The 27,292-nt window shown below is 39.2% G+C and overlaps 1 protein-coding gene and 1 pseudogene across 1 annotated transcript; both read left to right on the forward strand.

Moving 5' to 3' along the window:
• The first annotated feature begins 7,027 nt into the window (after positions 1-7,027).
• LOC149070770 (uncharacterized) lies at positions 7,028-16,593 on the forward strand. The gene is made up of 2 exons (XM_089248520.1): positions 7,028-7,109; positions 15,301-16,593. The coding sequence occupies exon 2, from the start codon at positions 15,309-15,311 to the stop codon at positions 16,500-16,502; it is 1,194 nt and encodes a 397-aa protein (XP_089104646.1). The 5' UTR covers positions 7,028-7,109; positions 15,301-15,308; the 3' UTR covers positions 16,503-16,593.
• Positions 16,594-24,994: 8,401 nt separating this feature from the next.
• LOC149070771 (small nucleolar RNA U3) lies at positions 24,995-25,166 on the forward strand (annotated as a pseudogene).
• The last annotated feature ends 2,126 nt before the right edge of the window (positions 25,167-27,292 follow it).

A 27,292-nucleotide genomic window follows, 5' to 3' on the forward strand; every position in this document is an offset into this window, starting at 1 on the left:
ACTCTATGAAAACTAGAAGCAATCTAACACTTTTAAACTGTTATTTCAGACCGAACAAAAAAATGAAAAAGTTGCATATTATAAACGTTATGCATGCAAGTCTAAATTTAGTTTTGATTGATTGTTGCGAAAGATAATTATATATGTATAATAAATTGTTGCTTGCGCTACTTTGCTAAATAAGGGTCACCACTGTAGCGAAGTGAAGTTTAACAACCGTGTGAATTTTTGAAAGTTCACGTGGGATAGTGCAGGACTCTCGATAGAGTTGATCTGAAGCCCTTTTCACACGAGCACTAAAGACGTCCCCATCTTTAGTTCGAAATTTTGCAATTATTTATCTCCTTCACCCCCTGATTCAGTGCTCATAGGCAGCCTAGTGCCATTCTTTGGTGGTTTAATTTAGAGCACCATACAATATATCTTTAGTTTAGATTCAATATCGTGTAAAATATATATGTGGGTATCGGAGGGTGGGGGGGGCACCAAAACTATTCAAGTGCTTAGGGCCTTCAAACTTCTTAATCAGTCGCTGAGTGAACGCCGTACGTGGATAACGTTGCTAACTAAAATTCAGTTTCAAAAGATTAAAAATTTAAAAAATAAATATTTTAAAAAGTTTTAAATTTTTTAAATAATATTAAAAATTTAAAAAGAAAAAAAATTAAAATTTTTTAGTTAAATTTAAAAGTTATCAAAGTATTTAGTCAATTAAAAATATTCGTAATGAATTACAGAACGGCCTATAATTGTGGTCCCGTCAGTGGCCGTTGTTGGCAGGTTTTAATGTATAAAATTCCATTTGAACGAAATTTTGAAAAGAGTGAAAATTTTTTCATCTCAGGAAAATTCTTTTATAACGAATTTATAATCTCATGCTTGGGGAACAAACGCACGTGTTCTTCCGTAACGCGTAATGAAAGGGCGGGTAAAATTACAACCAATAGAGATAAAGGATGCGGAGTGATATCAAACTTTTCTACAGTGATAATACAAGGGAACGACCGACGTGTATTGACCCAAAATTGCATAAAAGAACCACGCCTGAAGTTGTAAAACGGAACGACGTCATTTTGGGTCAACATACGTCTGTCGTTCCCTTGTATTATCTATCCCAAAAGGTAATTAATTGCTATTTGTACAGCGGTGTATTTACATCCGGACCCAAGTTATCTGGAACGGGCTGTAGCTATTTTGTATATAGCTTCTTTATCAGTTTTCGAATCTGTTGATCCTATCTTAACCTGCCCAGTGTTTCTGACGTAATATTACATCGGGATTGTGAATGGAAGAAATGGAAACACCATTCCTTCACGGCTATTGTTACGCCGCGTGTGCGCCTAACAAAGCAACCCTAAAACTTTTCGTTTGAGAGTTTAAAAGCCAAGGTTTAGAATATAGTATAGAAACATGTTCTTTTTTCGCTCACAATCATCTTTTTTGCCGCTCGTCTTTGTCTGAGGGGATGTACTTTGAAAGAGTTAGTAGAGAAATGACGCGAACATATGCCAATGCACTTTTCCTACGCGCATTTTCTGTTCTCAGAAATTATATGAAGTGCTGTATAAAATTAAATATAATTCGTTATTTTCCTTAATAATATGTGTGATGACAATAACTGTATTGTTCATGTTTGACGTGATATTACGGTTTCTTGACTCACCTACGTTCATTTGGATCAACTCAATTGATTAGAAGTTCAGGGACACAGCAAAAAAAATCAGATCACTTAAACGTTTGAATTCACTATATAGTTTAATATTTCGTCCTGCGTTCAGAGCTTCAGAAACAGGAGTCGCGAGAGAGGGAAACGAGAACGATTTGAGACATTCGAAAAAGAGGGAGAAGTGCGAAAGTTTGTACCAAAGAGACAGGACGGTTTCGTGGAGGTGTTGGATAATAAATTAAATAAAGTGTTGTTTTCTTATTTTTGGGAGTCTAGAATCCAGTTATTTCGCCCTGGAATCGTAGTGGAGGTACAGCCGAGGACCTACGACCGATAAGAAGTCGGGGGAAAGTTTACTGGCGCAGTCGACAGGATGATGTCGTGGCTTCAACGACTCAAGATTGTGAGCTGAATTCGAAGAAGAGTGTCCTAGCGACGGTGGAACCACCCGGTTCGTATAGAAGGATAGTAGCAGCGTCGAGCACCCACGCTGTTTTTTTTCGTGAAGTCAACCCGACAACCGGTGCTGAGAGGCGCAATCCTGCCCAGGAAAAAAGGAGCAAGTGTTGTACGGCGGTATTGAGACGATAAATAAATATGGCGTATTTGGCAAAAGGAAACAAGGAGGATCTGGAGACCATGGCCGCCAACTTGGGGGTGGAAGTCCGACCGGAGTTCAACTTAATGCAACTAGTGAGTACTATACCGGAAAGTGAACTGTACAACGAAGCAACGTGCAGAGAGATGCTGAAAGCCAGTGGCGTCGGAGCCGGGGGTGCTGTGGGTGCTCGAGCACCCACGGAAGTTTGTAGAACGGGTTCGAGCACCCACAGAATTGATTCTAAAATCGAAATTTCCTGCATGAATCTCAAGACGGGCACCCACAGGTTCGAAACACTTCCGACGCCCCTGCTGAAAGCGATCATAGGCAATAGGAGAGGGAGAGAAGAGATGGAGGAGGGCCGTAGAGAGAAAGAGATGGAGGAGAGGCGTAGAGAGAAAGAGATGGAGATGGAGGAGCGGCGTAGACAAAAGGAGATGGAACATGAACTCGAAAGACTGAGGATCGTGACAGGAGTCAGAAGAGAGGAGAATAATCAAGCTGGGCGCGGCAAAACCCCCAGCCGGGATTTCCAGAACATGATGCAAAAGTTCGGAGTGGAAGAAGACATAAGTCTGTACCTGGTGCTGTTCGAGTGGCAAGCTCGTCGTGTGGCCCTGGCACGGGAAGATTGGTTAGCTGAGCTCTTGGGGCATAAAAGTCCGAATCAACGTTTCGTCTTCGAGCCTTAAACATTCATCTGGGGATCATAAAAATCCGAATCGACGTTTCGTCTTTGGGTCATAAAAATCCGAATCGACGTTTCACGTTTAATGTCATAAAATTCCGAATCGACATTTCTGCTGTGCGTCATAAAAATCCGAATCTACATTTCTGCTGTGCGTCATAAAAATCCGAATAGACATTTCGTCTTTGGGTCATAAAATTCCGAATCGACGTTTCGTCTTTGGGTCATAAAAATCCGAATCGACGTTTCGTCTTTGGGTCATAAAAATCCGAATCGACGTTTCACGTTTAATGTCATAAAATTCCGAATCGACATTTCTGCTGTGCGTCATAAAAATCCGAATCGACGTTTCGTCTTTGGGTCATAAAATTCCGAATCGACGTTTCACGTTTAATGTCATAAAATTCCGAATCGACGTTTCGTCTTTGGGTCATAAAAATCCGAATCGACGTTTCGTCTTCGGGTCATAAAAATCCGCATCGACGTTTCACGTTTAATGTCAAAAAATTCCGAATCGACATTTCTGCTGTGCGTCATAAAAATCCGAATCTACATTTCTGCTGTGCGTCATAAAAATCCGAATCTACATTTCTGCTGTGCGTCATAAAAATCCGAATAGACATTTCGTCTTTGGGTCATAAAATTCCGAATCGACGTTTCACGTTTAATGTCATAAAATTCCGAATCGACGTTTCGTCTTTCGGTCATAAAAATCCGAATCGACGTTTCGTCTTTGGGTCATAAAAATCCGAATCGACGTTTCACGTTTAATGTCATAAAATTCCGAATCGACGTTTCATGTTTAATGTCATAAAATTCCGAATCGACGTTTCATGTTTAATGTCATAAAATTCCGAATCGACATTTCTGCTGTGCGTCATAAAAATCCGAATCGATGTTTCACATTTAATGTCATAAAAATCCGAATCGACGTTTCGTCTTTGGGTCATAAAATTCCGAATCGACGTTTCACGTTTAATGTCACAAAAATCCGAATCGACGTTTCGTCTTCGGGTCATAAAAATCCGCATCGACGTTTCACGTTTAATGTCAAAAAATTCCGAATCGACATTTCTGCTGTGCGTCATAAAAATCCGAATCGACATTTCTGCTGTGCTTCATGAAAATCCGAATCTACATTTCTGCTGTGCGTCATAAAAATCCGAATCTACATTTCTGCTGTGCGTCATAAAAATCCGAATTGACATTTCGTCTTTGGGTCATAAAAATCCGAATCGACGTTTCGTCTTCGGGTCATAAAAATCCGCATCGACATTTCACGTTTAATGTCAAAAAATTCCGAATCGACATTTCTGCTGTGCGTCATAAAAATCCGAATTGACATTTCGTCTTTGGGTCATAAAAATCCGAATCGACATTGCTGCTGTGCGTCATAAAAATCCGAATCGACATTTCTGCTGTGCGTCATAAAAATCCGAATCGACATTTCTGCTGCGCGTCATAAAAATCCGAATTGACATTTCGTCTTTGGGTCATAAAAATCCGAATCGACATTTCTTCTGTGCGTCATAAAAATCTGAAAAATCAAATGATTGTCGGACTCATGTGTGATATGTGAATGTGTATCTACAGTGTGATAATTACAATGTAAAATATAATACTTAAGTGAAGCAATTATTATAAACCCCAGGGACACTAAATTGCTGCTCGCGAGTTGTTAATGGTTGCTCCCTGGGCCAAGATGTAAAGTTGATTTTTTTTTGTGGAGAATCACTTAACTCACTCGCGGCATATTAACAGATCACATGAGTGATGTACAGAATCTTTACGGATCACTTGATTATGTGGCCCGCGACACGTTTTCAAATCAATGAAGTGCCCCGATTCAAACATGTAGAGCATTGAATCTTGAGCTTCATTGTAAGGACGTCATGACGTCATCATCGAACGAATGAGAGACGCAGAAATTGCGACGTCATCAATTGTGGGCGGGGCGAGACACGGGGAACGAATCATTTAAGAGATTAATGACGTCATTGGTCAGGTGGGCCGTAAAACCTGATTTTTAATTTCCGCTTTCAAGGTTTGAGTGACGTCATCAGATTCATCTCGTGGCATCTTCTAATGATAAAGCAACGCAAAACTACTGTTTATTGATGATTTCTTTACTGGAATAATTATTATCGAAACATCATTATTTTTTTGGAGTAGAAGCCTCAAATATCCTCCATTACCAGGATATTTATTTTAAATTTTTGAAAAGAATATTTGAATTTTGACAGATGTTTTTCCCAGTTCATTCATGCAATGTTAAGTCAATGGGAAATTGCTTTTCTACGAGAACAAAATTATGAGAAATGTCGCTCTTGTCCAAATCATGCTCTAACTTGCAAAATATATTGGCTTTAAATGCAAATTGTTTCTTTAACATTTAGATATCCAATGATTTATCTGAATGATGTGTTTTATGATGTGTTTGATGTGAAAATATGTAAAATACACACGTAGAATCAATTCTATTCAAACCAATGATCGCAATCAGTGTACTCTTTTATTCTAACGGTGCCAGGGCTAACTGGAAAAAATCAGCTTTTTCCCATTATTTTAGCTCTCATGCCGTGGCCCGGAGGCCACATGTGTCTTGTGAATAATAATTAAGCCCGGATTATATGCACTAAATATTTGCTCTAGAAATATGCACCTAAAATGCCGAAATGTGCACCTAAAAATGCCAAAATATGCATTAAAACCTAAATTATATAGTAAAAAATCATGAAAAGATTAAAAATGACCAAAAGTGAGAAAATGTGCATGTAAAACATGACTGTGCAAAAAAAGCAGATGTGGTTTCAAAATGAATATTTTCTATTGAGATGGTATCTCAGCGCTTCACGCTACTAACGCGTGTTCTAAGGAATCGAAAAGTATGCCTCTGGTGTATTGGTTAGCGCACTTGCCCGGTGTGCAAGGGGACTCGGGTTCGATTATCGGAGGAGACAATTTACTTTTCTTTCCAAATATTAGTTTCGGCGTTACATCCAAAAAATTCAATTTCTCTGAATATTTTCTATTTCTTAGTGCATATTCATTTACAAAAAATATCCCCGCATATGCAAAAAACTTCTACGTATTTTCCATTTAGGCATTTTTAATTTCTAGTTTGTTTTAGCTGCGCTCAATAACGAAATACGCTTAAATAAACTTTCAAAAATATGCTCTTTTCTCTCTCTGAAAATTCTTCGATTTTATGCATTAATGATAAAAACGGCCAAAATATGCAAATGCATATGTGCATATGCATTTGCATATTATCCGAGCTCTAATAATAACCAACCACTCAAGTGAAGCACGAATGATTATCAAATCACTTTTTCGACCCGTGGCACGTCTGCTAGATAGCTTAAGCGACCCACAAATCTAAATCATTTGGGTGACCTGCGGCAAGGTTCACTTAATTTGCACGTGGTCATATGTGGATTGCAGATTACTTAGGCGGCTGCCAGGCATTTCCAGATCATTCGAGAAGTGCAGCGCCACGCTTCCAGGACCGTCTTAAGAGCATCGTGGGGGGCCCCCGGGCCAAGTGATTTTTCTGAGGCCTTACCGGGCAAATTCTTGAAAATTTCAACCAGATCTCATTTTTGTTAGGCCCCTTTCCTCTTGATGCCCCGAACCGTGCACGGGTGGGGCCCCATGCCTTAATACGGCACTGCACGCTTCGAAATGTTTTGAGGGCGGCAAAGTTGTGTAAGCCCATTGGCAGTAAAACCATAAATCCGGTTCTGATCACGTAGATATTAGGGTTAATATTAGTCTCAGGGAAGTCAAAGTTCCACGTAAGCTCGTGTATAAATAAAATTCACTGAGAGAGAGCGGGAGAGAATCCCTGTCTCTGAGAGAGAGAGAGAGAAAATGCAGCTGAAGTAGTTTATCTCGCCTATAGATGGCGCTGGCGCCTGCGAAAAAAAAGAAAAGAAAAACGAGAAAGGAAGAATGCAGAGAGAAGGGGTATGAGAGAGAGAGAAGTGTAAAGAGGAAAAACGGAGCTGCAGCTTCTTTTGTCTCATCCTGTTGTTGGTCGTTGTGATGGCGATTTGAAATCACTTCTAATTGTTGTCATTGGTTTCAATTGATCCTCCGTTTTATTTGGTAGCAGCAATTAAAGAACATTCCGAAGCAGGAACGTGTTACGGGTAAGCCATTTTCTTTCTCCCGGCAACATAACAGCACACGCCTTCCTAAAGCGTGTGTACTTTTGGCACGATTTTTGGCGCCTTTATTATTATTATTATTATTAAAGGCGGATTATATGCACTAAAAAAGTGCCGAAATAAGCGAGTATTTAATGTCAAAATATGCATTAAAAAATCCGGAAAAGTTGAAAATTCCGAAACATGTACCAAAAGTGAGAAAATATATGCATTGAAAAATCACCAGCAAAGGAAAAGCAGATACGTTTTCAGAATTCATATTTTCTATTTCTTAGTTGGATTTCATATTCATTTCAAGAAAATAGCTCCACACATGCATATACAATCGAATCCCGTTATAGCGAAAATCTCGTTCTAGCGAACACTTTTCTAATATCCCAGATGAGTTTGCGTAGGAACAATGATAAAACCTGGAGTTCCTTTATAACGAAATTCCATTATAACGAAGTGATTTCTCCGGTCTGTTGGAGCTCGTTGTAACGGGATACTACTGTACATCCATATGCAAATAACTTCAGCTGCTCAGTAACGAAATATCACTGACAAAGAAATTTGACACTATTTGCGGAATGCAAGACTATTTGCCGAGATCGCCCCTAGGGTTATTACAACGGCTTACGAAAGGCCTAGCAGTGATATTTTGAAAATGCAGTATTACACGTACATTTCTATTAATTCATTAAATCCCATCTGCGGGGGGAAGCGATATTATGAGGACTATGAGCATGGAAAATTCTTTGATTTTATGCATTTATATGAATTAATGCTAAAAAGGCCAAAATATGCAATTGCATATGCATATAATCCTGACTCTATTTTTTTTATCCTTGTGCGCTTTGAGTCTGTTTATGGCGTCTTTTATTTACATTAATTCTCTTGCCCCTCCTTGCCATTAAATATTTACAATTGTGAAATTTATTTGAATAGTAGCCTAATTATGCATAATGATTGCATAATAATAGCCTAAAAGAACTCTGTATTAACCCCCCCCCTCCCCCGAGAAAATTCATGTTCAAATCCGAGGTGAATAGCAGGGTCGTCTCCAGAGCACCCTGGGATCCTCACTCCCCTTCTAACGACACAACTATAGTTTGTTTCAGGGGTTAACTTTGCAGTGAAGAGAAAGGTAGGGAGTGTACTCCTTCGCCGCAAAATATAGTTCCCATGCATCGGAGGTTTATGATGATCATTTATATAGAATATTTCAAATTCTTTTATGATTTTGAAAAAGATACTGAAAAAATACCGTTTTGAACCAATGTATAGTCGTTTAAAATTTTTAAATTAGAAAAAATATTGGTTACCATTATCAAAAATCCATGGCGAGCTCAAGAACATTTTGGCGCGATTTCCAAGAAATTTTCTCCGCCAATATTGCAGTTATATATATATTGTACTGTCATTTTGATGAATTTTCCGATAAAATTTTTCATTCAGTTATAGGCCTACACACCCAGACGAATATTCAATTTGTTTTCTTTTTCTCCCGAAAATAACCTCCAACGAATTCAGATATTCACTCACAGGTAACAGGAAGTGTCCCTCTCTTACGACAGTGCCGATACCGTTGTGAGAGGCTCTCTTTATGGGTGTAGGTTACGGTTCCAGACCCCCCCCCCCACCCTTTTTTTATATCTATTTCTTGCCGTGTTCGTAGGGTATGGGTGGTTTCTGAATTCCAATAGCCGATAGCGGAGGGTGTTGACATAAGTAATGTCTCTTTTTCACCCACACCAACGCCATCTTCTCCTCCACAGCAGACGTCCCTGCTCTATCTGGCTAAAAATTCCTGCCTACCAATTTAAACTCTAATGGATGGTGGTGGGTGGGATGGGATGTGCTCTGGTACGCCCATGCGTAATAAGACTGCGCTGGTAAATACGCAAAATAATAATAATGAGGAAAATCATTCCGTTCCCTCCAAAAGGAAGCAAAAAAAAAAATAAGTACAAATAAAAAAGAAAGAAACTAAAGCAAAAGGGGAAAAGAAAGCGCGGGCAACGCGTTCTTAGAAGGGAGGGTGGGACTAAGGGCACCAGTTGTGAGTTCTGAAGAACAGTCTTATCTATAGGGGGTGTTGGGTGAGCCGGGGCTAACGAGAAAAAGATTTTCTTGTACGCTGCTCTTTCTCGTTTTAGGCTGCCGGCACACTACGGTTCGGCTGGCGCGGTTGATCTTATCAGCAACCGTGAAATTTTGCATGAAACACACACTGCTGTTAGCAACCGGGTTTTTTTATTTTTTTATGTCACGTGACATCTCGGGATTGGCTAAATTATTTTCGCCAAGCTGAAGTTGGCTCCAGTTAGCATGCAAATTCGTGCTCATAAGCTGCATTGCAGTAAAACCCCGTCTTAACGGATACTCCCTCTTTTACGGACAAATAATAATTTACAGATGTATAATATAAAAACGTATGAATTTCAAACCTCTTTTTAACGGTCACCCATTTTACATGTATTTAATTTTTTTGTCCTGTCCGTGTTCACAAAAAGGAGGGGGTTTTACTGTATATACTAATAAAAATATTCATGTAATGAAATTTAATTTTCTGTAACAATATTTGCCATTTGAAATTAATTCAGAGTTGAAGAAAGACAGCCTACAAGTTGACCCATTTTTGATGCTTTTACGATTCGTGACCAAATCGCACAAATTTTTTTATATATGATGACTGGAATCATCATAATTTAAATAACATATATATTAAAAAACTATTTAAGTAACATATTTTTGAAGTTTTGGCTTGAAGAAAATTATTGGCCATGAATTTAGCACGTTTTTCTTTGTAATTAAAGTAAATTTCCAATTAATTAAATTTCTAATTAATGGAAATTAAGCACAACAATTGTGATTTTGGGAAACCCCATATGACCAAAAGAAAGTCAAGGAAAAAATGATTTTCTCCTGTTTAAAAAAATATATATTTCTTTTGATGGTCAGGAAAAAAAAATTCAGATAGGAAATCGGAATGAAATTTCTGAATTTCATGTTTTAAAAACTGTAAAAAACCAAATTTTTTTAAAAAAACATTCTGATACTCATTAGACCTTTTAGTTCCCAAAAATGTTCATTTGGTGTGATTCAAGTATTACGTCAGCATCGAGGGGGGGCGGGGGCGGGGGCGGGGTTTCGGATTTGCGAACATTTGATGACAAAGGGGCGAGGGGGGTTTGAAGGTCACTTACATCATCAACCACCCCCTTATACGAAATTATTTACATGCTTCACACTAAATCTCTTTCCAGACACAGATTTATGGCTTCGACACGTGCTGGCTATTCGAATTGCTCTGCCCCCTATTCACGTTATAATTTAAAGTTCTTGACCACGAATTACTCAAATTTGCCGCCCCTCTGAACTTGCTACCCCGGCCCGCTTTACACCCTGTACATACGACATCAGGGCCGCAACTAGAGAGGAGCAGGTGGGACTGGTGCCAGGGTCGTCTTAAGAGTATTATGGGCCCCCCGGGCCAAGTGGTTTTTAGGAGGCCCTACATGGTATATCCTTGAAAATTTCAATCGTATCTCATTTTTGGAAGGCCCCTCTTCTCTTGAGGCACCCGGGCCGTGCTCGGATGGACCCATGCGTTAAGACGGCACTGACTGATGCTCCGAACTCTGAGCCAGACAGGAGCGCAAATGTTAACCTTTCATCTCTCCTTCAATATTAAAAGGGGGCGCCAAAATGCGTGCTTGCCCCGGCTGACCACGCATGTCGTTGTGGCCCTGTACATCAGTATGTATGTTGCAAGGTTTAAGGTACATACAGGGCCGCAGCTGGATACTTTTTTAACTGGAGCTAGCAAGCTTTTGGCGTCCCCGTGTAAGGAAAGGTTAGGAGTGGTGTTAAAGGGGCAATTCGGCGCCCCCTCTAGTTCAGCACTCGATACAGTGGACCCGCTCTCCTTAGTTGCGGCTTTGTAAATCAAAAACTGCTTGAAAAGAACGGTAGGTGTGAAAATTGTCTTAGTGCACTCTTCGATATTACCCGTATACAACGTTTTGCCTAGATCAGCGGTTCTCAATCGTTTTTGACCCACGGAGCCCTTTCCAGTATATAATTTCTATGGCGGAGCCCCGTAGGCCTATTTTTTATTTATTCATCAAAGTTACTGATTTATTTTTATTCAAAAATATTAATAATTATTTTTTTCAAATTTACTGGTTCTTTTTTTAATTTCCTCGAGGGCCGCGGAGCCCTTGGGAGTTCACACGGAGCACCGGTTGAGAACCGCTGGACTAGATGGTTTTTTTTTCATTGCAAAAACAACAGATAGACAGCCACATTCATATACGATACAAAAATAAATACCAAAAAGACAGAATAATGAAAGCAAAACACACACACACAATGCAGCTCTTAGGGACGTATTTCCTCCCCGGTTCATACTTAGGCTTTTAATAAATGTTTCAAAAGTTTGATATGGAGAATTTGCAAATATAAAAATATATTCCTTCAGATGTCTGATTATTTTTACTTCTAATTTTTTATGAATTTATTATAAATGGTTGGGCCCCGTGGTAATTTGTAGTCTTTTGGATGAGGTAACTAATTGGTCTTTTGCTAACACGTTATAATCGGGTCCAATGCATTTCATTCAAGTGTTCTAAAATATACATCTCGGTTTTAGCATAATCACGTTAGTTTATGAATGTCATTATAACCGAGTTTTAATGTGTGCTCATGTAGAGCAAAAAAAATTCACTAGTTAGAAAATTTTTTTTTCTTCATTGGTTTTTTTTATTGTTATCAGTGCAAAAGCGCCAAACAAAGAATTAGCTTCTGTCGAATAGAACTTCACCATACAGTTCTTCGAATTTGCTTTTCCCCTCATTCTTATGGCAACCTGAGGAGAGCAATTCCTTTGTCCAGTGCATCCGAAATCCCGTCACCCTCCTTGTCAAACCACTTAATAGACAATGGAAGAGAGCAACCGCAGGTCCAGCCGAACCGTCATCAGGGAGCGCAAGCCTTTGCAATACATGATGGCAGCTTTCCGGTTACCCCAACCGTCTCAAAAAATGTGGATTTTCTCGGTTGAAAAAACCGCGCTCAGCGGTTGCAGTTGTATCTGTGCGTTGACAGAATAAAACTATAGATGATGCCTTCCCCCCCAACCTCAACCGCGTCCAACCGCGCCGTAGTCAGGTCCGAGCCTTAGCCCCGCGACTTCATTGTATAACTGCTGCAACGTAATAGACCAAAGCCTCCAGGGGGTCTATTACGCTCACGTCGTTATACAACGAGGTCGTTAGTGACGTCACGCCCTTAACGCAAATTCTCAACGAGCCTCATAACGCAAATCTCAGCGACCATTGTCAAAAACTTGATTTTTCTCAGCAACCCGCGGTATGTCGTTATCTATTTTACGAAAAACTCCCTGGTCCGAGAGTTGCGTTAGCTCCGAAAGGGATGGACCAATCGGATAATTTTTTCCGCTGCTGATAATCATCATCACTATCAACGAGTGCTGCAGCACGTGCGTTATTATTATTTTATTTACTCCTGCGGTTGGTTGTCCCTAATTTTCTAAGCAACATTTTTTTTTAATTCATCCGGATTCTTTTTACTTTCATCAAATATTTGAGAAAAAGGTAGGCTATACACGCACATGATACTGGCGCGCGGGGAAATTTTCTAAATTATTACGTTTAAAAAAATGATTTTCTATTGAAGTTCAATGACGCTATGTGAATTTGCAAAACGACTATCAAAAATATCATCATATATTACCATGTTTTTAACACATTTATCTACCGTCTTGATATTAAGTCAAAATCAAGAACAAGTAACCTTTTATTTACATCATCAATTAGACAATTGGTTTCCTTGTGTCACACATGGAAAATGAAGTGCCACCAAATTTACACTGTTGTTGACATCTTTTTTATACTCCGATCAGAAAATGCACTCAAGGATTAGAAAAAAATTATTTGTTGATTTAATAAAATTTACTTTGATTTTTTTATAGTGTACTTAGAGTGTGTGTGTGTGTGTAATGGTGTTTACTGCATTACACTTCTGTGTACTGCACAGAAATACAAATACAAATACAACGCCACAACAGGCAAATTGCCCAACGAGGTGGCTGACTTAGAACATCATGGATCCCTGAGCCATTTTTTGGAGGCCCTACCTACTACTACTACTACACCACACATGCACCCCGCCCACACCCCTCCCCCCGCGGAACCCCCCAACGAATCGGTACATGCGGTAATGTGCGTGTACGTGTAGTGAAACCTGACGTGAAGTTCTGTTGTTTCTCTGTAATGCTTGTTATGTGTAGTGCTGCCATCTGCCACAAGTTTTTCTAACTATGAGTGAAGTGTTATGATTGAATGATTTATCGTTGTAGGACTGTTGCTCTCTGTGGCGAGACTTTTTAACGGGGAGATCGGCTCGCATTTGCGCCTTGAAGTTGGGAACCACAGAAAACCAACTTCAGCCGACCACCACTGTGGGGTTCGAACCCGGATCCTCGCATCGCGAGTCCGTCACCATAAGTAGCAATACTTAATTGATATTACAAAATATCAATGTTATTAAACGAATTAAGAAGGGGAAAATCTGGAGACGTTTAAATATATATTGACGTCGATTTTGAACGAGATGTAAAAAAAAATATTGAGCGAATTTTAAAATGTCTTGAAAACATCGCGATAGAGATATTTACCAGTTAAATAATATTCTTATATTGAGATGAGTTTAAGATTAGAATAAAGGCATTTCCATGCAAGATTTAAAAAAAAAAAAACGTTTTGTAGAGTGATTTATCTTTTCACCGAGTATAATTTATAACTATTTACCACTATGAATAATTTTTTCCAATCAGTATGTGTACAGATAACATTTTAAACGATAATGCTGTCTCTAAATCATGTTACTAAATTAAGTAACGTAATTCAGAGAATTATTATTCATTATAATGAACAACTTGATAAATTAATAATGAATGAATAATTTCCAATTCTAACTAATTTGTCTCCGTTGCTCTCACCTTCATCGAAAAATGTACGCGCGAGCGGCCATGTTTATTTCCGTAACGCGAACATAACGAGTGGTCTGCGGTTCTCGTTAGTTAACGTTTTACGTAGCGATGTCGATAACGAATATCGCTAGTAACGATGTGAGAAAAATCAACCTTTAGCGATGGTGACGTAAATCTATCCCACAATGCACCGCAAACCCCAAACACGTTTGAAACGCGGGCATAACGACATGAGCGTAATAGACCCCCTGGTACTTTCTAGGAGGCTTTGAATAGAACCCCTGGCTGTGCAATGAACTAAAAATAGCGATATGTTTGAAACTTTTGACTTATATGTTTTTGAATTGAGAATACTAAACATGTTTTACAAAAAATTTGTATTTTTTCACGTAAACAATCATATCTCAAAAAGTTTTCATACTATCCCAAAACTTTTGTTTCATTACATAGAACCATGTCATAGCAATATTCTGTGAGAAGAACGTGGCGATAAAAGCAGTGGTGTTTTGTATACAATTTCTAGCAGAAGTACTGAAAATATGATAATTTTAGTACACACAAAATTTACAATAATTTTTTTCCCAAAATATTCATGAAATAACATTAATTTTCCTAGTTTTATGTCATATTCAAACTAAAACCACGTTTGTTTTATCCAAAATGACCCTTCTGAAAGAAAGACGTAGGTAGGCAGTCGCCTTAAATAGTGTTCCAGAAACAATTACAACCACGTGTTACGTTTGCAATTTCATCAGAACTCTTCAGTTAACACTAGCAAATCCACAAATATGGGTAAGAATCCGTCTTCGTTGTGATTGGAATGTCTCCATTTGATCTCACTCTACGAGAGATGGCACATGCACTGTTGAAGTTGACTCTTTCTTTCTTATTGAACTTACTGGAATGTTTGTCGATTTCTATGGCTTAACTGTTTGAAGCGATTAATGAGTCGATTTAGAAAAAACTGTAGCGTCTTTTTGTTTGGACCCTGTATATACAGAACCGCAGAAACACGGAATTTTTGTACAGTTATTAATGCGTCTCTAAGATCTTTGAAAAACTGTTACGAACCTTTTATGCTTCTTGTGTTTCTGTGAGTTGATTAAACAAGATTAAGATCAAATGAAGTAATTTTGCTGCACAGAGCATTAACTACGGAATTCGTTCTGTCTCTAGGTACTGCAATGTCTGAAGAGAATCCAACCAGAAAAGGTTTTCGTCGATGTTCAATTTCAACATGTAAGATGTCCAACATTGGCGGGAGGCCATTTGAATGTGATGTTTGCGGTAAAAGTTTCAAAAAGCGTTCTCATTTTGTCGAGCATTGCCGAATTCACACGGGCGAAAAACCACACGAGTGCGTGTTTTGTTGTAAGGGATTTTCGAATGCCTCCCATTTGAAAAGGCACGAACGAATTCACACGGGGGAAAAACCATTCGAATGCGATGTTTGCAGTAGGACGTTCTCCCAGCATTCCGAATTAGTTACTCATAACCGAATCCACACAAGAGAGAAACCACACGAGTGTGACATCTGTGGCAAAAGATTTTCGGACGCTTCCAATTTGAAGAAGCACAAAAGAGTCCACACCGGAGAAAAGCCATTCGAATGTCATACGTGCAGCAAGAAATTCTCGCGACGTTCGTATTTAGACGTACACAATCACGTTCACACCGGCGAGAAGCCGCATGTGTGCGTACTTTGCAACCAAAGGTTTTCGTGTGTGTCAAACTTGAACAGGCACAAGAGAGTCCACACTGCAGAAAAACCACATGAATGTGATATTTGCAGCAAAAAATTCACTCAGCGTTCTGAACTAGCCATTCACAATCGGATCCACACCGGAGAAAGGCCACACGAATGTGACGTTTGTGGCAGAAAGTTTTCAAGGATCTCTAATTTGAAACAACATGAAATGATCCACTCTGGAGAAAAGCCACACGAGTGTGTTTTTTGCCACAAGAAATTTTCTCATATCTCCCACCTAAATAGCCATAAAAGGATACACACAGGAGAGAAACCATTCGAATGCAATGTTTGTGGTAAAAATTTCACCCAGCGTTCCGAATTGGCTGTTCATAATCGGATCCACACTGGAGAAAAGCCATACAAGTGTGCTGTTTGCCACAAAAGATTTTCGAGTAAGTCTAATTTAAACGTACACAAGAGAGTCCACACTGAAGAAAAGCCGTATGAATGTGAAATCTGTTGCAAAAGATTTTCGAATGTCTCTAATTTGAACAAACACAGAAGAGTTCACTCTGAAGGGAGATCCCGTTCATGTGTCTTCTGCGGTGAAAAATTTTCGTGTGCCACTGATTTAAACAAACATAAAAGAATCCACTTTTCAGAGAAGCCACATGAGTGTGTTTTGTGACGGAAGTAATTTAAGTGGATCTCCCACCTAAACTATCACAAAATACCGCATACTTGAGAGAGACCATACGAATGTGATGATTGCGGCAAGAGTTTTTCAGTATAGTTTAAGCGGGCACCAAAAGATCCATTCTTGATAGTCTTGCATTCAAATTTGCCTTTTTTGAAGAAAAAATTCAATATTTTCCGAGAAGTTTTGATTGAATCGTTCATTGCTGTGTACTTTCCTAGCATTAATCTTATCGATTGTGTTGGGGAATTTTTCTTTTCCTTCACATTTCACATTATGTAAATATTATTACTCATTTATGAGCAGTAGTCAGTCCAAAGCAAAGCCATGTCAGTGTAAGCCACTTGTTTATAGTGAGTAGTTAGTTCAAAAAATATTCAAAATAAATCTCTGTAATCATCATTTCGAACATGAAAGATACGTAATGCGTTAACAACTCACCAGTACACACATTGCAAAAGGATTTGCATGCTTTTCTGCTGACTTCGACTACGTAAAAAAAACAAGAACTTCCCTCCGCTGTGGAGTCTCTACTAATGGCATAAATGCATCATTTCAATCTGCAGTTAATTGTGATGCGCGCTCTTCTCAGAAGTTTTGGAAATGTTTATTGTAAGATCAAGCACGTATCGATTATGTGCTTTCATTTAGATGTATTCGATATGGTCTTTTTTTTGTATTTAATACTTGTGAAATCGTTTTTACTAATTCTCTTTGATCTAATAAATGCTTCAATACCATTAGCTTAACCTTTTTCTTTCATTTCATAAATTGACCTCGTATAGATAATACATAATTAGCCCTTTTAGTGCCGAGATATCTCTCTCTCTTGTGAGAACTTGATGCTTTGTGTTTCGGCAATACGAGATATCTCGTCTCGTCTTGAAACGCTTTTATTCCGACACTGACGTCTCACTACGTTTTGGTTTTTCCCCCTTTCAAACATGTTGTCTATCCGACCGCTCCCCAAGGTGTCAGATAAACAGCCAGTGCGTGAAATCAGCTGTTGTTCGTGTTCTGATAACAGAAGGAGATAGAGACGGTGTTTTAAATATACTTTTCTCTCTTCCCCTTTGTGGTAGTATAAGAACATGAGTACGGTATAAATAAGAGAAAAATAATAGTTTCTTTTATTCTGGGAGGACCTCTTATCATCTTCACAAAACAGGTAAAAAAAATGGCTTTTTGAGAAAGATGTGGCATTTTACATACGGTTTCGTTATTTCCACTATATCAGTTATAATGCGGATCAGTGAAATTTATGAAACCGTTTATAAAAATGGTTAAATACGTACATCCCGTGATTAACGCTTTGTCGCAAGAGTCAAAAAAATCTTGAGGCTCGGCTCGTTTTGTAACCTTGAACATTTTTATGTTGTTCCCAATACGTATTATACATAGTAATGTTTACGTGCATCACCAATTATATATAAAAAGAAAATTTTTAAATTATGTAAATATATGTGAGTAATTCAAATGTGAACGCCCAGCACTGTAAACGGAGGTTCCGTTTGATTATTCCCGTCGCAGTGGAGGCTCCACTGTGTGTTTTCCGTGCGTGTATATTGCACATTCCGTAAACGGAAAGGGAAACAGAACTGCCCAACACTGTGGACGGAGGCATTGTTCCTTCGTTTCCCGTCACAGTCGAGGCGCTGTATAAAAACAAGTGTTTATATATTGTGTATTTAGACCATTCTCAAATTTCTCCCACTTCAACATACCAACTTCTTCTTCTTACTTGCCCCACAAGTCTTTTCCACACTTTTTTTGAAATCCCAGGCTGCGGTCCCCCGGCCCATATGTGCCACTGGGAACACGTGGCATTTTTTCCCCTAGTCATTGGGTTCAGCTATCCAATTTCGTCATACGGCTTGTACGTTGCATCGAGTTAATCGTCTTCATGGGGGTGAACGACGCGAGTGATTCGATACTTGTGAGCACGGAGAGCCACCACTAAATCTTTGCTAACTTTTTCCGACACAACTCACGAGAGATTCCCCAAAATAACACTTTCTAATAGGAAATTCATTTTTATTTGAAAATATTTCAAAACTAAGGCAAGCCTTTATTGCGCTGAGCATGCATTATACAGTATCATGGTATGACTCATACCGTGTAAATTTATCAAATTCTACTAATACAATAAATCGATATATATATCGGCTCCGTCGTGCTAGAATCACGAATGTGCAATATCCTTTGGAAGTCAATATCCCCTAATTAAAATAGAAACAAGCGTTCCGAAAAGGGCTTTCGAAACAGCACGTTTACTGGGAAAAAATCGGAATATCCAGAAAAACCGGGACATATGGCCAGCTCATGTAGGGGTTGCTGGTAAATTTTTTTCAGTCAAAAGGGGTCGCGCTTCAAAAAGTTTAAGCAGCATTCCCTTAGAGCAGAGGTCGGCAAACCGCGGCTCGCGAGCCACATGCGGCTCTTTGGCCCCTTGAGTGTAGCTCTTCCACAAAATATCACGTGCGGGCGCACAAAAATTCCAGATTTTTCCAAAATCCTGTTTAGACCATTTAGTTTAGCCATTTTGTTCTCGCTGCCTTCCCCTCCCCTCCCCTCCCAAGTGAGTCACCTTTTTCACGGGTTTTTGCCGGAAAAAAAAGAGTGAGTCTGACGCTGCTGTCACGTCACATTTCTGCGACCAACCATGTGGGTCGAAACTGAGAGGTCCAGAAAAAAGTTGTCAAAAACGAGGCTTTTTTCCTAAGGTATTCAGGGTCGATAGACGCAAAAGACGAGTCTCCTCTCAGAACATGGGGGGGGGGGGGGGTCATACTAAGGAACGCCAACCTCTACTCGGTTAGATCAAAGAAGACGATGCTCCTGGGCCACTACCTCTCATGACGGCTCTCCAGAGGCCTCCTCTCTCCATCCAACATCGGTCAACACTGCTAGAAGCGATCCACTGGGGGGAAGGGGGCACACATCTGAAGACGACGATCCTGGACCACGACCGTACCACCTCTCATGACAACTATTCCGTGGCCACCTCTCTCCATCCGCATCAAACATCGGTCAAAACTGCTAGGAGCCATCGACCAGGGGCCACACCTCTGAAGACGACGCTCCTGAGCCACCACCTCTCATGGCGACTCTCCCGTGGCCACCTCTCTCCATCTGCATCAAACATCGGTCATCGCTTCTGAAGCAATCCACCGGGGGCGAATATCCGAAGACGATGGAGGACCCCCCCCCCCCCCCAGCTGTTGAAAATACACTAAAAATTGTATGTATATATATATAAAATTATAAATACATTGGGTGCATGTTCTTTGCCCCCCCCCCCGGAAAAAGTTGAAACAATTCCCCTGACCTACCTATATAGTTTAATTTTAAGAAATTAGGCTCTCAAAAGAAATTTCAATCGTTGTATTGTTGATGTTTGGCTCTGTTGACTAATGAGTTTGCCGACCACTGCCTTAGAGGGTCCGTATCCTTTAGAGGAAGTATAATGGTGAACAATATATCTCTTCTAAGTGTATAACTTAATCATCTTTTTTTCACTTTGAGCGACCACTGAATTCTCATTCACGCCTCGAAGTTGGGAACCACAGAAAACCAACTTCAGCCGACCAGACCAAGCGTTGAGAAAGCTATGTTCTTAAAGGCAACATATATATAGTATTAGAACCTGTACCCAGTGCAGGAGTATGTTGCTGCATTGAATACACTGGCGTTCTCGCAGGGAGGTGGGGGGAGGCTTAGCGGGCTATATCCCTCAACAATAAGGCAGCTCGTATGGAGCAGCATCGAACACGGAGGCTTATGGGAGTCTTTAGACCCCACACGCCCTGAGAAAGTGCTTCTATCTTAGTCAGTGGACATTAAAGGCCGAAACCAGGGGCGTAGCCAGAAATTTCGTTCGGGGGGGGACCAAAGTGACAGAACAATAGATTTGGCCATCTTTTTCCCTTTTTTCGGTCATTTTCTCACATTTCGGGGGGGGGGGACCAGACCCCCAAGTCCCCCCCCCCCCTGGCTACGCACTTGGCCGAAACATATTAATCACGTCAAGTCGATGACTTGAAAATCATGTGACGTGGAAACTCCCAGACGCAAATCTTTTGTTGAGAACCATTGATCTTAAGCAGCTTCAATAGGAAACACAAGCAGGCTTTTTCTCCCAGATGGCAATAGATGGCGACAAAATCTGTAGAATTAAAAATAACATTGCCATCTGTCGGTTATTTCTATAACCATAATGATGTGTTGAGGTTGGTATTCATGGTTCCAAGACCCTGCCACACTGGATACTCTTACTTCATTTTCAATAATATATTATCAAAAGTACTGTTTGACCGAGAACTAAATTGAATCAAACAACATATTCTAATACAAAATACCGTTAGTTGATAAATGTAACATGTACGTGTAATATCTCAACTTAAGTTACTCATTATAACACAAACACACTTGCTCTACCCAAACGGTCTATATCTCAGCGGTATAAGATGATTAATAGTGAAGCTACCAACTGTAATTTCGTTGATTTCAGAGGGCTAAGTTGAATCAAATACCATATTTCAATACAAAATACTGCTGGTTGATGCTTGGAAAAGGTATGAGCGTATAAGTATTATTTCAACTCTCAATTATTATATTTTATTCTCAATTACTATTCCAATTATTAGACATCCGTCTTAACTGTGCTGTAGGACGGACATCAGTGTTTCTCAACCGCCGGGCCGTGAGAATATATTCATTACCCTTTCATTTTTCAAAGCATTTCCAGGATGCTTTAACTAATTGGAAAATTTCACTCTAATATGGTACATATTATTTAAATTTTTCAGTCTAAAAATCATACAAGGGGAAAGATGAAAACCCTCCTCTAGAGTTCCGGAACAAAGGCTTCCAGCCGCAATTATAGGATCGCTCTTCCCCTTATCGCACTGAAAAATCCTTCGTTTTGTTGCTAGATGCAAAGAAAGGGAAACATGTCTCTGGTGCTCCCTCCCCTCGATACTAGTATTTTTTTTCTTTTCGTATTTTTGAGTATCTGTCTTCACGAGACCCAAACAATACAGCAGGGGTTGGGAGCGTTTTTCCATATTCTCCGTGCTTTTCCCTCAAAATATACTACTGTTTTGGGGCTCTCTGTTGACAACCAGATGACCCTGTTGTTGATTACGTTTTGGAAAATGAAATATTCCAAAAACATTCAACATTTTAGTGATAAAAATAGTTGAACTTTAATATAATGTAATGTGGAAACAGCCCCAATACAATTCCTTTCCACTTGAGGAAGGGAATAAAAGAAAGTAGAGGTAAAAAAAAAGAAGAAACTTTTTTAAGAGATACTAAACCCCCGGAACGGCAAACATGGTTCGCCATACGGGGAATAAGAAACTTAAGATGAGTCCTTTGATTGCGCGGAAATGTCCACAAATTCTCCCATTTGCGGAAATGCAACGTGCTGATCTGTCACCAACATTGGCGTAAGCAAAGGGCGGGGGTTCTAACCCCCCTCCCTTCAAGCCGAATGGAATGTATATAATTATTTCATTTGTTGAATAAATATAAGTTGCTCTCTGACACGACCCTGCCTCCTTGGAGGTGAAGAGAGGAAGTTGTCTTGCACAACAGCTCTGAGCGTGAGCGGTCATTAGTCAATCCTCTCAAGCCGACATTATAGTGTTATTTTGCAGGAAAAATGTTAAGCCCCCCCCCCCCCTTGAGAAGAAAAGAAAATTGAAACCCCTTCGCCCCCCCCCCCCTCCCTTGAGAAAATTCTGCGTCGGCCTATGGTCACCAAACCACCTATCTCAAACACTTCGTTGGGTATTTGTGGCCCAGTATTACAAGAGGAAAGGAAACATGGGAAAGAAAGGTCACAGTCGCCATAGAGAACGCTTTAACACAGAAATGTCATATTTGTACGCTGCCATCTAGTGAGCATTAGGTGGGAACAATAGAAGCTCAAACCTTTATAAAGGCGCTCTAACGAAAGAATTATGTATTATTAAATTCATACAGTTCTTATTCAATATTGTTTCTTCTTTTGTAAAAAAAATTATAATTTAAGTCGATTGAAATTCATGGTACACTGACATGAACGTGTGACATTTCAAAAAAGTAATGTTTGATATATAATTTCAGATCTAAAACCAACTTTTCGTGGCGTTATGAAATAACTGAACTTGTCCTCCATGTTCCTCAATTATGAGGATGTGGAATTCTTACAGAGGTGGCTTGGCTGCTGGATTTTGAACTTCAATTGTTTAAATTAATTTTTAAAAATTATTGATGTAGCGGAAAGCCCCACTAAATTTCCGCATTTCTACAGTAAAATCGGCAATTTTAACACTGATTTCTAAGAGGATCACCCTTTATCTGACCCTCAAAGTGATGCTGATAATGATTATTGCATCTATTCATTAATCTCTCTCATTACTGGGAGGATTGAAGAAGTGGCAAACCATTACAACGGCATGAACTATTATACATATAGTAACAGAGTTAGAGAAGTGACAAACCATTGTAAAAAGGCATATACAAGTCTGAAACGCATTGCTAGGGAACCACGCCCCACCGGCGCCACAGTGATGGTCGGCTGAAGTTGACTTTCTGTGGTTTCCAACTTCAAGGCGCGAATGTGAGCCGATCTCCCCGTTAAAAAGTCTCGCCACAGAGAGCAACAGGCCCACAACGTTACAAATATTCAATCATTGCACTTCACTCACAATTTGAAGTGTAGGTGGCCCTGAAATATCAAGCACAACACTAGCTACACACTCAGACTGTCAGGTGCACTCACTTTGTTCCAGACTCTGCCACGAAGCTGGGCTGGAAGAGATCTCGACAACGGGATAAGTCCGGTGGCAGAGCCCCTAGCGTTCACTCATTCATTCAGTCAGTTAGTGCTGATCATTATTATTATTATTGCAAAATTTCTGTGGAATTTAACTTGGTTATTTCTTTTCGCTAGGATGTTCTTTAATGTCATCATCTACTTACGGGTGCCTGACCAAATTTTAAAACTTTGTCACTGTCATTCTGAACATGCCATAGTAGAGATATCGGGCATCCAAAAGATCTCTAGTCCTATTCCTCGATAAGCAACAAATCATGAAAAGGCATGTGGATTTTTTCTTCTTCAGGGTAATGTTTCTTGGACGCCACTCTCAAAAGCATTATGCAAAATTTATGGTCATCCGAATAGTTACCAAAATCAATTCTGGTTTTTTTTTATGAAGATTTTGTTGGAAATTTTTTTGACTGTTGGCAACAAAGGCCATCAGTCGGCAGTTTCCACCAGTGTAGAGAATAAGTGCGCAACGAGATCGCTCTTGTAGTCTTTTGTTTACGTGACGCCTGTGCTTGCTTGTAATGAGTCTGGCCCTTGAGAGAAATATATTTCGGTTTGTGTCAAAAGGTAAGCGAATCTATTTTCCCATTCGTCGTGAATAGATTTTCATTTGGAAATTGCTATTCGTGTTCGGTGGCAACACGTTAACGGTGTGGAGTGGGAGAGGGCATATATTCCGACCATATATTTCTATGAATAAAATTAAAATGCCGACAGAAAATATTTTTTACACAGTATTTTCCCGATTTCTGCTGATTTGAATGCTTTTTGAAGGGTGCAAACTTATCATATTTACCAATGGGAGCTGGAGATTACAAAAATATCACCGGTAACTGTGAAAAACAAAATTTATTTATTCAGTTTATTCAAATTATTATTAAATTTATTTAAACAACAATTAGAGAAATGGTTAATAACTATGAATAATAGCTGGTGATTATGCGTAATAACCAGATGTATCATATTTCCGTAAGAGAGATTCCATAGAGATTCTGTTTTTAATGTGAAAAAGTAATTGTGATGGTGGATTGGTTTTCTGTTTTTTTTTGGAGGAGAAGTGTCCCCATTTTTTTATTGTGAAAATTGGAGAAAATGACGTCAGCAAGGATGCGCGTGCAGGTAAGACGACTTCTTATGTATTAAGGAGTTCTAGTACAGACACATGCAGCAATTAAATTTGCTGTGGAAAGTCCGTAAGTGCCGCCATCTGGTGATTGCGACTTTGGAAAAAAAGAAATAAAGAAAATCTATTTGGGAATCAGTTCAAATTTTTAGTCTGACGTAAATGTAAACTTTTGGTTCAAGTATAAAATTATATTTGAAAATTAAATTGATTATTTTGATCAAAATGAACTCAGTTTAAAGCATTGATTAAATGTTTTCCATGATAAACCTACAGGTTTGTTAAATGATACATTGTAGATTAGCGCCATCTATTGTTCTATATGAATGCATGCGACATAACTAACTTTTGTTCTAGATATACATTAATAAGAAAATACATTACTCTTTTCACACAATAGTAATGATGATCCTGTTGAAATTTTATTTGCACAGCTTACACTATTCCCAAGAAAGTTGGAAAGACTATAATTAAACAACTGTTAATGTGTCAGTAAGTTAATTTTTTATATATATAATTTGCAACAGAAATTATGTTAAGATCATACTTCATAGGATCATTTCTAAAGTATGATTTACGAGTTCGTGTCTTCGAACTCCAAACCACGATGATGACGTGAGGGGTTGTAACCTTTATCGGTTCTTGCCATTGATGATCGCGCCGGGTATTCCAAGGAATATTCGACGGGAGGTAACTCGTTCTGAGTGGCCCTATCTTATAATAAACAAATGGACTAGGATTGGTATAAGTTGCTTTGAGTGTAGCAACTAACTGCTGACGTTAAAAAAAACTACTGCTCTGAAATTTCGTAGAAATGTTTATTCGACATGTGTTAGTAAAATGAACCTCGAACTTGAATATCAGACTTTTCGTTAGAATTTCATGAATTTTTAAAGTTTGAGAAAAAATATAAATTTCCAAAATCTAAATTCAACATTTTTTTAAAAATACTTTCCTCCAGTCAATTGCTAAATCCGAGGTTCATTTTACTAAAACATGTCGAATAAACATTTCTACGAAATTTCAGAATTTTCGGAGCAGTAGTTTTTTTTTTAATCGCGCGGATGAGCTCAAAAACTGCATTCTGAGAAAATCGCGTTCAAAGTGTTTTTTCTTGTATACGTTTACACTATAATTCATTATTCCTTTCTTTTATTATGAAAGAACAAATTAACCGATTGACACGAAATTTTTAGTATTTTATTTGCGATTGAATGAAGTATTTTTTGAAGTCATCTTTCAAACTTCGACTTCCAGGGGTCGGGACACCCCTTAAGGGCGGTATTCACCGACATGGTTTAAGCTATAGTCACAATTTTTTGATAAGAGATCGACACGGATTGATCAGGGTTTTAACCAAAAATTGTAACTACAGGTTTGAACCATGAACCAAGGTTTCTAGAATATACATATAAGGTTAGGGTGAATACCGCCCTAACTCGCTCAGTAGAATGATTTGCAGAAATCAAATCGTCTGTGAGTTTGCCAGAAAGAAATGTACGTAGTTCACGGAGCCAATTTGATCTTAAAGGTTAGGTACGATCAGCCAGCATTTCCAACTTGGGGGCGGGTGAAAATCAGATGAAACTGGGGCCGTTCAGGTATTACGTCAGCAAATTTTTAGCCATTTTTGACCACCTTCCTCCTTGTCAGCAAAATTTTGTCATCAGCTCTGCTCCTCTGAATAATAACTCATATTGTTGAGATCAGAGACGTGTGCATAGAGGGCTCGTGCCCCGACGATAAAAAATTTATTTTTTTAATGCAAAAATTTTTTTAATTTCAAAAAATTTGGGAAGAAAATACCTTTATTTGAAGGCTATGTACTTTAAATTTATCTTCAATAAATTAATGCAACCCACCTTCTAAGCCATATATGGTAAATCGCATAAAGGCCATTGGCCCGTGCGCAAAATATGGCCCCTGCGGTTATCTGATGAGGCCCCTGCCCCCCTCAAACATAATTTTGTAAGAATGAAATAAGCGGCACAACTACAGATCGCTTAAGTGACCCGTGGTACAATTCCAGAGCATTTTAGCGGCCCGTGGAGCATTTTCAGATCACTTAATAACCCGGACACAGTTCCAGAATACTTAATCGATCCGTGACACATTTAGAGATCCGTTGAGCGACATGTGGCACAGTTTTAGAGCACTTAAGCGGCCCCCAGTGTGGTTCTGCATCACTTAAGTGACAGTTCCATAGCACTTAAGCGGCCCAGACACATTGTCAGATCACTTCGATCCGCGAAACATTTAGAGATCACTAAAGGGCACTTATCAATAGGGGGGAATGTTACTTCAAGGGCCCACAAACTGTCAAAAGGTTTTTCTCGTTTCTGGCGCTCTGAGTAAGATGCCATTAAGAATATTTCATATATTCATAAAGAGTGGTTGATGACGTAAGCATTACCCAAACCCCCCTTGTCATCAAAAGTCAGCAAATCGGAAACCCCCATCGATGCTGACGCAATACTTGAATGACCCCACTGTGAATAAATAAAAACTTTGAAGTGTGAAATATGGTGGACAAAGTTGTGACTACTCAGAATCTAGCGAAGCTAGTAGAGAGCCGTATTGTTAGAGGGGTTCACAACCAACCATAGTGGACCAAGTCCATTTATCATTATTATATTATGGATTATAACAACTTAAAGTTTTTGTAAAAGCCCTGCTTTACATCACTTGAACTGAATTAATTATCTATCAGACACTTGTTATTATCGGTAATAAAGAAGAATGAACTTGGTGTGCTATGGTTGTGAACCCTCATTTAGCAATTATACTGGTATCGGAGTAAGCCGCATAATGTACACTTATGCACTGAATTATAGC

Source organism: Pholcus phalangioides, unplaced genomic scaffold (assembly GCF_987345545.1).
Source record: "Pholcus phalangioides strain wild (caught in Gottingen) unplaced genomic scaffold, Ppha-v1.0 ptg000020l_1, whole genome shotgun sequence".
Taxonomy (NCBI): domain Eukaryota; kingdom Metazoa; phylum Arthropoda; class Arachnida; order Araneae; family Pholcidae; genus Pholcus; species Pholcus phalangioides.

Excerpts from the sequence above, each read along its gene's own strand:
- LOC149070770 (XM_089248520.1), top strand. The coding sequence starts at position 15,309 with ATGTCTGAAGAGAATCCAACCAGAAAAGGTTTTCGTCGATGTTCAATT.